The sequence below is a fragment of the Battus philenor genome, unplaced genomic scaffold (assembly GCF_028537555.1).
Source record: "Battus philenor isolate CCGP_79_NKW_IND1 unplaced genomic scaffold, ilBatPhil1.0.hap1 SCAF_22, whole genome shotgun sequence".
In the NCBI taxonomy this organism is placed as follows: Eukaryota; Metazoa; Arthropoda; class Insecta; order Lepidoptera; family Papilionidae; genus Battus; species Battus philenor.
This window is the reverse complement of record NW_027181685.1, coordinates 6,800,597-6,812,619: the sequence shown is the minus strand read 5'-3', so window position 1 is coordinate 6,812,619 and position 12,023 is coordinate 6,800,597. Positions and strand designations below refer to the sequence as shown.

The following is a 12,023-nucleotide window of genomic DNA, read 5'->3' as shown; positions in this document are numbered from 1 at the left end:
ACGTGAACTGTTTGTTATTAATGAGGCTCAATTGAATTGGTAGAATATATTTTGATATTGATGCTATACCTACAAGCGTAGATATATATATTTCATTTGGCGTCAAAAATAATCGATACATTTTAAAAAATAACATTTTTGTAAACAAACAACGAATGAGCTAATTCTCCACATAATAAGTAATGGTTTCTCTTCTATCTTTTATATATATATATATATCACTTTGTACAATGCATTCAAACCAAAGCGTCAAAAAAAAAAGCATCTCATCTCAAATACTACCAATTCTTATTTTATATAATATTATATTCTTAGTTAAAAATCGATATAATAAAATCAAATAACAATTACGGATCAATTGTCATAATTCCAAAAGATAAAAATATGAACGGCACTAAACATTTCGTATTTTTTCCCTTTAAAAACTCTCAGCGTTAATAACATTAACAAATGGAACAACTGTTTTAATCTCATGTTATCGCTTTTTGATTAAATGAGCTTATATATGGCTAGAATATAATCATGTTGTTCGTGATACAAGAACTTTAAATGTTTGTCTGATAGAGATATGGGTTTTTTATATTTAACATCCATGAATACATAGCGGTACAAGACGCCATATCTAACCATAAACGCCGAATAAGTAACCTGAAACAGAGTACGGTTTGAGTCTTTTTGGAAATAGAAAGTCGTGTTCACACAAGAAGAAGACTAACTGTCTTCGTACTTCTGAAACACATCTGAAGTCCCTGGACTGGACCATGGACTCTCGATGTAAATATTTAAACGATAGATACGAGACCGAAACGACATTTGAATTAAAATTTAAATATCATTCTGTCCACCGCCCGCTTCACGGACTCGAATAACGTTTTGCTTAACCCTCCCTGTTGGCGGCATTTGGTAAAATCCATCGTTCTTAGCTGACCTCTACTTGGTGAAAGGAAGATTCTTACCAAATTTCAAGTCACTAAGTCCTATGATTCTTGACAAATCGTGATGAGACAGTTACGTCTTATACATATATAGAAGATTTACTTTTTATATCATAAACGAAACTTACTAATTCCAATATATCATTAAATACGGGTATATTGTTAGAAATGCTACCGAAACCGCTGTACCACTCCTTAGGAAAGCGCGGCAAGGTTAGGGCCGAGGAAATAAAAGCAAGAGCGCCGCGGACGTTGATGCGGACTGACAAAACAGCCGATACCCCCAGACTTCCCGCGTGTGTACCTAAGACGCGGTACAGCAATTTCGGTTGCACTTTAATATATAACTCGTCTAACTTATGTAGGTTCGATTAAAAATTTTTTACAGAATCTTGCCAAGATGTCACTGGTCACGTATCTATCGGCGTATTATGTCCGGTCATACAATATGTCATATTCGTTACAAGTACAATAGTATTGCCATTTACAAATCTAGATATTATCTGTGGACACAGGATACATTTTGTAAGTTCAAAATACAAATGTTATCATGGGTTATCACTTGAGTGTAAGGGATTAATGCATGAAAGTATCAGTCATATAGTGATTTTTATATTTATCTAAATTATAGATATAACGCGCAATGTACATAATATTGATATATTTGTGATGCAATGAGTTAATAGTTTTTGTATAAGCAAATATTCATTATAGAATAATTAGTGTTCCATGTTTCGCCTATGTTGTGCAATTATCCTTAATCTTTCATTTCAATACATTTTTTAAATATTGGAATATATTTTTCAATGAATTATATTGAAAAATTAAAATGTACCATTTTGCATTTGCTCAGTCTAGTATACAATTGGATTTTTTTTTTTTTTTTGGAAGAGTCAAAGGCAATTGTAACGGTAATAATTTTAGCTAATTATATATATTTTTTAGTGAAATATTTGAAATGAGAGAATTTACACATGATTTCTGTAATATTGTGTACAATAAAAATGAATGTATTATTTACGTATACAAAACATCGATACAAATCTAATGTGTGCGTGTTATTATGTAAATATTTATTGCATCTAGTTTTTATACATTGACATTAGATGAATAGCGATATATCATTAACATGTGTCTGCTTATGTTTGAATAATGAAACACTTAAGACTAATCATAACTTTCGGCTACGAAGCACACTTTAATGTATATATGAGATTTAGGATTATTTTTTTATAAAAAATTGTGACAATGACATACTCCACTGTTTTATATAGATGCATTGAAAGTGGTGTGGAGTTGTACCCATATATTTTATTTGCAATTTTCACAATAAAGATCTTTTTATATAAAAAATCCTTCACTGAGTTTTCTTTTTATAAAATGTTAATTTACTTTCAGGATGGTATGTAGATGTAAAAGATTTAATGGGGTAAAAATTAACTATTGTTTACTATCAGTCCCTGCAATCTATATTGTCAATAATAATAAAGTTCTAGGAGATAGGTGTTAAAGATTTTTGGCCCCCAATATGCTATACTATATACACCGCTTTACAGCTTTTACACTTTTAACCAATCGCCCTCTATAAACATAACTTACGGCGAAAAGGTACTTCAAGAGAAACTCTTAGAGGGTATTGCCATGTTAAAATAGTAAAAAAATGTACATAGGTGCCAATCATTTATTTAAAACTGGCTCAGCTGAAGAACTGGAAAACATTGAGGTAAGTGATGTAAACAAATTATATATACTTATGATATTACATGTCAATTATGAATGTCTTTGATCAATGTGTGTTGCCAGTAATGACATGGATCTGAGACGTGGTCGTTTACTATTTCTTATAAGAAAGCTCAAAGTCACCCAGAGAACAATGAAAAGAGATATTTTCAAAGCTTCGCTAGGAGATCGAATCAGAAATAAATAGACTCGCTTAAAAAAAAGGTCATCGAAGTAGCTCAAAGAAATTAGCTTATGCAACTGACGATTCTTGTGGCCGAAGTTTCCATGCCGGTTGACGCGGCTTCGGTAGGCTCCGCAAGAATGTGTAAGTTGGTGTTAATAAATTTAGACAAATCAAAGTATAGCGGTGAACCTCTTACTTTTGTGTCTGCTACTTTTTTAAAAAAAAAAAATTTACGAAGAAAAATTGGATTCTCGTGAAATTTTTGAAAGTTCTTATGTAAACTGAAGTAAATTATTGGATGAAGTTCTAGCTAAAACTGCAGCCGATCCAGATAAACACGTTTTCGTTGCGTTGTGCCTGAAATTCACTTTTCTCTCCATTAAGCAATATTATATTTTCAAATACCTATACCGCAGGTCGTTGTGACTGTATTGCATAGCTATTACCAAAGTAGAATATCAACCATTTTTGAAAGTAAACATAAAATAAGAAAAAATAAACGGGTTATATGTGTGTTGTGTGTGTTTAATTAATGATTTCGGTTATATATAATATACAATATATGTCCTCACCCCCATCGAATAAACCCGTATTATGCTATTGTGGGCTTATTCCGTTCATGTCAAATTCGGCATCTACATATAGATTACCTTTTTTTTTAGATTTTTCTAATGTAAAATAAGATACTCGTAAGTAGCATAGGAAGAACGAGTACGATATTATTCGCGAGAAAAATATTTGATTAGTTTCCAGTAATGGGTAATATTGGTTACTTTTGTATTTTTTTAAGAATATATTTACGGTAACGTCTTATAACCCTAAACTATTTTAAAGAATCGATCACAAACTAAACCAATTTCACTCGAAAAAATCTAAGAAACTATTGCGGTTTAAAAGTTGCCAGAAGTGTACACATGAGTAACATCGTATTGCAACCTTACTGTGACTCATTATCGAATTTCGTTCGAATAATATCGTAAAGGACATTACTTTCAAAAACAAAAAGACTTGATAAATTCTGTAGGAACTGCACCGTCAATACTAATGGTCAAGTCGCCTAAAAGATGTCAACACGCTAGAAATCGGCGATATAATTCATGTATTAATATTGGGCTATCGGACAAAGAAAATACGTAACCGACTGACAATGTAGGCATTTCCACTGAAAGAGTACATTTTACACGAGTTTAAATTCGTAAAAGGTTTCCGCGAGGCGGATGCCGCAAATTCTCTCGACTCGACCATAAGTACAGCCGTGTCAACACTTCAAAGAAGTGTTTGGCTATTCATTTAGTCCAGAGTTCCCCAAACTTTTTTGTGTCGTAGACCCCATGCCATGTTTTTTCGTGTTAGGTAGACCCCCTACTTACCTGACATTGATTTCCTGTAAATTTCTAACTGTAGTGAAGTTTAGTGTTAAAAACTTAAAGTAAAAACACATGTTGACACACATAAATAAACGTATTTGTCCCACATTCGTATTTATAGAGTGTTGAATTGAACAAGTCAGTGCAAGGTAGCGAAGTTCTGAGACTGCGACTCTCGAATTTTACAAGTTCAAAATGTATTGCGACCACAAAGCGAATACCAACATTCTACAACTTACACAATTTTATAAACGTATAATATTTTTTTTACTTCATAGATACTTTTATAAATAATGTTTTGATATTATAAGATAGTATGATGTAAGTAAATAGGTACTATCAGTGTATGTGTTGAGATCCACTATCGTGGACCCCCATTTTCATTTCATGGACCCCAATTTTTTTTCGCTGACGTAGACCCCTTGCAGTCATAGGCCGCTAGGGGTGCATATAGACCACTTTGGGAATCACTGATTTAGTCATTCACAAAGATTACCTAGACATGGGTAGAACAATCATCGGCTAATATTAACCAGAACTTTTAGGCAGATTCGTTATTGATGTAGAACACATCGATCACATTCGGCGAAACAAATAGATGTTCGATTCGCTATGGCAAAAATCCATATCCTGGGCTACAAACTGCTACCATATAAAGCATGTTCTCCTGATTAAGTCTTCGCGACTACTTACTTTTTACAAACCTAAAGAACAAGTTACGAGATTTGGGTCTATTGTAGAGGTCATAACCGAAACAAAGGTTTTTACCCCTATAACCAAACACCTTGTATGCAACAACAGCTATGTGTCAAACAAAATAAGTATTGTGTCAATTAGCTAAAGATATAAAGATGGCAAGTGTCATCATATATCCATCAAGAAATATAAATTCATGCTCAATAAATACTTTTAAACAATCAGGTCATCATCACCATTTCAGCTATAAGAAGACTTAAAAAGCTGACAGACTATTAACATTAAAAATACTTCAAAGAAGCAAGCACCATTCCACAACATAAACAGGTAGTAATAATTTATTTTTTTTAAATCTATTAACAATTTTGTACATAATAACTTAACATTACTTTATACAATCAATTTTATTACATTATTCACTATCAGGTTTCTTACGTCCAAAAGGATCTGACCAAACCTTCATATCTGAAACAATGCAAGATAATAAATTTATCAATAATTTTTTTATGTAAATTACATTCATTTAAAAACAGAAAATTTATCACTTACTGCCTGGTTGTATATCTTCTTGTCTAATATTTTTTCTAGTTTCTTTTTGAATCCTTTCTGCAAATTAGCCATAATTATTAGAAATTTAATTCATATTAGATTTTTTTTTAAATTAAGTCTTTCATTGATATTATATTTTAAGTATGATAAACATGGATTCAAGGCAATGTAAACAGATCAAATTATATAAGGTTATAGCAAAACACTGGAACTGAGAGGGTTAGCTACCTACCTCTTCTTTTTGAAAACTGTGCAAACAGCCTATGTTCAACAGTGGACATCTTACAGCTCAAAGGATAATCATGAAATATAGATTGGTACAGTTGCTTTCAATTTTTAGAAGTATGGTGTTGCCTTTAATGAGGTATATTTAACAAAAACTATTTTCGTAATCCTAACATGTTTACTAGCAGGTGCAGTTTATAGATTTAATAGCTCATTTGCATCCAGGATTGAAAATCAGGTAAGTATGCATCACAAAAACCCCATGTCTGGTGATAGACTTTGCATATTACATATTAAAGTTGATATTGTAGAAATATGAGTTATTACCATGTAGAATAATTATTTTTGTATCCAAAAAAGTTATTTCATTTTTGTGAATGTACAGTAAAATGTTGAGTCATTTTTTCACATATTCATAGGATTCATATAAATATTTAAAATGCAAATATCATATGACGTAGTTGCTTAAAGAGTTTATCTGCAATTCTGTACAACATTAAAGCAAAGATTTGTGATTTCTTTGTACAGAACGCAACTGTTGTATGACATAGGCCTCTACCAAAGATCACAACAATGGACAGTCTTCACTGCCCACATTCAACGTCCTCTCATGTTGACTTGGTAGTGGGCGGCACACATTGCTCGTGCAACGACCGTTGGAGCCGAAAAATTCTCGAGTGGCAACTATGAGTCGATAGAAACGGCTGATGGGCAAGCTTTCCATTATATAGAACGACGATATAGTCAATATACATTTATTAGTATACATCTACGATAACCCTAATTGTTCTGGAAAATACCGTCAGTTATTGTCTTAATATTAGATACATAACCTACGAGGCCATGTATCTTGTTAACATTGTTGAACAAAAACTATAATTGTAAAAAAACTTAAATAATTGAATATAAAATAGGGTAAAAAACTTTTACTTATGGATAAAGAAATGTACATACTGTATTCTGAAGGATCCAACATAGGACTTACTGCTATAGGGTATAAAGCAAGACCTATTATTCCAACAAGTCCTCCTACGAAAGCGGTATATCGCCAACCTTTAAGAGAAGCCATTATACCTATATATATTTGAATTAACTACTATTCGATGCGTCCTTAGTTTTAAAATCTATTTTTTTGATTTCATAATCATAATATGTTACTCGGAAGAAATGTCAAATGCTTGTCACATTTTGACAACAAAGGTATGTAATATGTCACAATGTCTTGACAGCATTTTGTATTTTTTAATTAAATAAATAAATCTATTAAGTTTAATTTTAAGAACAATTTTTGTTAATTATTAAGAATTCAAAAGCTAATTTAAAAATTAAATTTAAACTAACTAACAAAATGGCCTTTCTTACACTAGGTCAAGAAACTTGATTGCGTCTACAATTACTAACCTAATCATTCAACCAGAATTTAAAAATGGATACTGAAACTTTATGATCTACTGCTGAATTAATAAAAAAACTAACGGAGAAAGTAAATAAAACATGTAAACTGAGTCCGCGGTTTGAATATATTACGTTATCGGCAGTCTGCTTAGTGCGAGAAACCGTTAGTCGATAATTTTTCCACTTACACAGACTGAAGGGAGAAGGTAGACAAACGTCAAGTTATCTGCTCTCAAATATCTCCTGTGTGCATCCTATCAATCCCACCGCTTTCATATCTCAGGCGATTACTAAAACTTCCACGGCTACAATAATAAAATTTTGACTAGCTAGAGCAGAACTGCTGTAGCGTTTAATTCAGGTACTTATTTATTCAATGTTTAAAGAGTGCTTCCAGAACAATTACAAGTTGGAAAGTTAAGATGAGAGAAAAAAAGAAAATGAAATAAGTTCGTGATGAACATAAATATAATAATAAAAATGAAGAAAATCATAGTAAAATTTAAAGGCATAAGGCATTTATCTTTAACAAAGCATTTTTGATAGATTAAAAAAAATTAAAATAGCTAGAATTAATAGATTTTTTTAATGTTAGAATAATCGCTCAAGAACAACGTATCATAAGCCGTGATATTGATAATACAAGTGCATATTTCGTAATAGAGTTCCGTATTTAACGGTATTGTAGTTTACTTCATATCAGTCTTCCATTTTGTTTGATACAGATAACTTCTCTCTATTCCTCAAGCTATTGACTTTTAAAGGTTTAACGCGTGTTTACTTCTGTAAAAGTCTAACATTTATTTGAAAGGCCGTTTTATTTTAGTAGTTGTAACTTACAAATATGTGTCTGCGCAAACTTTTGAATTTCAAAGTTTATTAATAGTTTCCGTTATTATATTTCTTCTGTTACCTCCAATAATTCTTAATGTTGCTAATTGCACACTATTACATCAACATAACATCATCTTATTTCAATAGATAAATAACAATTGATTGTTTAACTAATAATTAACAATGAGGTAATTAACTACTAATACCGTCTTACTTTTCCAAAACATACTTTCGACTGATGTTTAGTAATCACTGCAACAAAAGACAATATAAGGCATGTTATGTCCCCTAAGATTTAAGATACACATTGTTTTGTACTGTATTTTCGATGTTAACTTGTGATTATTTTGTAAATAAACTTTTTAGGAGAACTTTAGTAAAAATGGATAAAAAATATGATCTATTAAAGTAAATCCTAAGCTACAAAAACCTTGTAAGACTACAGGGGATAAAATATCATAGCGGAGTTCAGAGTCAACGATGCTGAAGATGAACTGGCCAGGAGAGATTCTAGCATGATCGTGTACTTTAAGTGTTTTGGATAGCCCACAGTGCAGGACATGCCTAGTAGAGGATGAGACTCCTGCTCAAGTACTACTTCAGTGTTCGGGAATACCACCCCACAGGCGTACCCATCTCGGATCATCAAGGTGCCCTCCCTGAAATCACCGGCAACATCAAGAGTCTTCTGGGATTTATCTAGGAGTTGGATGGCTTGAATAAAGTTAACTCCGACGCAAAATGAGCGCAGTTTTACTTTGTTGCGTAAACCAGCGCGCAGTGACACGTCATGAACTCTTAGGTGATTAATGATAAACCATCTTAATCGTTCAAATTCATACTTTATTACATGTTTAGTTTTACTAACGGGTGATGGGGTGCTAATCGACGAAAAACAATAATAATCATTTGGATACTTCTTTTATGAAGATTATATTATTTTTAAAAATGTGTCTTAAAATAAAAATAAAACCGACTTATACCATTCTGGAAGCAACTCCGGATAGTTCCTATAATTTTAAAGCACATTAAAACGTTTAGTACTGATAAAACTTACTGCTCGCTAGGAACCAAATACACCTAAGGCAACACAAGTAAGGTTAAAAAAGTATGACGACCTAGTGATTGGAATAACTGGGAATAAATTCATAGCGAGATTGTAAGCGGTGAAGTTAGGAACAAAAGATATAAAAGAGAAATCTCTCTAAAATTTTAGGCCTCTCATGAGAACACATTAACCCATTCCTGGAACGAGTTTCTATAGCAGTATTAGTAGAATCTTTTAAAATTTACTTAGGTAAAGAAGAAAAAGAGAAGTCTGGCCGGTGAAGTTGAATTCAAATGCATTGCGATAAGACCTCCTTAAACCACCCTCTGACCTTCTTCCTACACGAAGGGCTACGAGGATGCCTTGTAAGGCGATGAACTCTACCCGCAAGATGAATCCTGATGATGAGCAATTGAATGCTGAGAAGTTATGCCTCTAATCTTTGCAGAGCAGATATATATCGTTACACGGCTCTTTTCAGTCTCATCAGGTCTTAGACCTGAAATCACTGATTCACTCTATCAAGAACAATTCCCTCCATAGCGACTCTCGGCCGTGTAATGCTGAGGTTGTGAATCACTCACAGCTCTTGAGCAGTAAATATATCACATCGTGGTCGTTGTAGTTTATATCGCAAAAATAAATTGCGCAAAAGTTTGTCCTTTTTTCGCGTGATATATCGAAAATAGTGCGCTGATAGAATCATGCCGATATAAGAAAAGTATTTAACGGATAAAAATTCGTCATTAATTATGCAAAAGTAGTTTTTCGTGAGAAAAATTATAGTCATAAAGTCTGTTCAGTACGATGTCAGTACGCTACAACACTATGATCGAAAAACGAAAAATTATAAAAAAAGTGATTAAAAAGTTCAGAAAAATAGCTTTTTCAAACATATTAGTAAATGTGTATAAACAGTAAGGCAAAGAACTAACCGCAAGGGGGTTATATAGTTAAAAAAATTGTTTTAATAATTTAAACGAATTCATCAAAGATATCTCCAACCGCTTGGACGCGAGGTCATTGACCCGGGTATCTGTGCCATCATATCAACTTAATTACATGCAAAGGAAGCGGCCGGGAGCAAGAGCAGCGACAAAAATGTCAAATTAATAAAAAAAAAAGTTAAATAAAAAATGCTGACAAAAAATTAAGTAGTTGACAAGTAGAAATTTTTTAGGTCTGATCTTGGCCGATAAGCCTGAACAGTGAACTGATCCCATTAGTTTTTTGGCAGGGTCACCTATTGGAGTTCCCTGTGTAGATCGTAACATCGGATCGCAAAAAAAAACAAAAGCACTGCGAAGATTAAATCCAGAAATTGTAATTAAAACATTGCATTTACCCGACACCGAATATTAAAATAAATAAAAGTCGGCAAGCCACCTAGTAACTTGTTTACAGCCTTTAGCGAAAGGGAGGTATTGTCCCTTATTTCTAGAACATAAGGTAAGTTTAAGAGAGTTTTATAAAACTTTTTAAGCTTTAAACTAGAAAAAGGTGTTGTAAACAACATTTCAAGGAAACGTCTTTTTGCGCTAGAGTGAAGTTATAACAATTAGGACTTTTATAATTTATATACTGCCTATAAACTAACTTCTGTCCACTGAGCAAATAAATTTTGAGCTATATATTTTTCTAAAATACTATTATTTTTAAGTAGTGATACGCAGTGTAAGTAAAGCGCATTAATGGACTCATCGTAGACATTCGCCCGGCGGCAGTCTTGTTTCTGTCGATCTCCAACCGATGTTTCAACGCTTTCCCACTTCGCCACGAGATGGAAAGAGACAGTGGTCGTAGTGAAGCCTGACAAGATAGACTACTCGCCCCTGAAATTTTACAGGGCCATCGGACTCTAGCCCATCATCGACAAGGTCCTGGAGAAGTTGATGGTCGTTAAGATCCGGTGGTACACTGCCTCTTATATCAATATATCAGACACCAGTACGGCTTTATGCCGCAGAGGAGTACTGAAGGATCCCTGTATGACCCGATCAGCACCTACAAACTCGGTTAAAGTAGAGGGAAAATAAAATAGTGGTGCTGATATCATTGGACATAGAAGGAGCTTTTAATAACCCCTGGTGGCTTGCTATAAGGCCTGAATGATGGTGTTCATGATGATTAAAAAATAATCTAAATCTAAGTCTACTTTTGATCATTTACAGTGGCTTGTACAAAATCTATCGACACTAAGTATTGTATAAAATCTCATTAAGCATTGATTGTGACTCAACTGTAACTTAGCAATGATAAGTAATGGGCTTAATGCGTTTAAAACTTACTATCTCCTCACGTACGCCATCCTTTATCCGTTACACATTTCTATTTAAAGATACTAAAATAGTTTAGACACTTTTGCTGTTACTCAAAATAGTTGTGTTATCTGCCATTACTTGATTATTAAAGTAAAAGAAATCAACCTGTATAAAACATATCTTCAAGTTAATAAAAAAATAACGTTACATATATGCTTCGCTGTTTATTTAGCTTTAATTGTTTTTAAAACAAGCGATCGTTTAGAAGTTTCTAACAACCTATCGAGTGCTCATCCGATGAAATAAATAATAATACGGACTGTAAAAACGCTGCAGCTGGTTTACGCTAAGTTATAAATAATTTTATGCTAAGCAAATTTAACATTCTACCATTATCCAAGTAAGTTTCACCGTAAATGACAGCGTTCTGACAGCATTTATCGATGATGATTATTTTTTTTTTTATTTTTTTGTCCGAAGAAGTGTCATCTGATTAATCACAACAAATAAAACGATTACATTAATTATTACATTGTATAAAGTTCATATTTGATTCATCGGGTGTTTGTTTATTATAATGTGTTTTGATAACTGACCAGTGATGAGTCACATTATGACTAATTAGATCGCACGATCTCAATTACCGATACTTTACAGTAATAGAACAAAAATGAATTTGTATTATTAGCTTGTAATGCTCCCAAAGTTCGTACATATTTTCAGGTTAAAGAAAGGGCGCGTAGGGTACGTATGATTTGGCAGAAGTCACAAACGTTTCGGATTTTTGGTACTTCAAATGTTCAAAAA

The 12,023-nt window shown here is 32.8% G+C and overlaps 1 protein-coding gene across 1 annotated transcript; it reads right to left on the bottom strand.

Moving 5' to 3' along the window:
- Positions 1 to 5,252: 5,252 nt before the first annotated feature.
- Positions 5,253 to 6,833, bottom strand: LOC137923820 (small integral membrane protein 20). The gene is made up of 3 exons (XM_068767092.1): positions 6,633 to 6,833; positions 5,454 to 5,510; positions 5,253 to 5,369 (listed from the first exon to the last, which is right to left on the bottom strand). The coding sequence occupies exons 1-3, from the start codon at positions 6,745 to 6,747 to the stop codon at positions 5,317 to 5,319; spliced, it is 225 nt and encodes a 74-aa protein (XP_068623193.1). The 5' UTR covers positions 6,748 to 6,833; the 3' UTR covers positions 5,253 to 5,316.
- Positions 6,834 to 12,023: the final 5,190 nt, after the last annotated feature.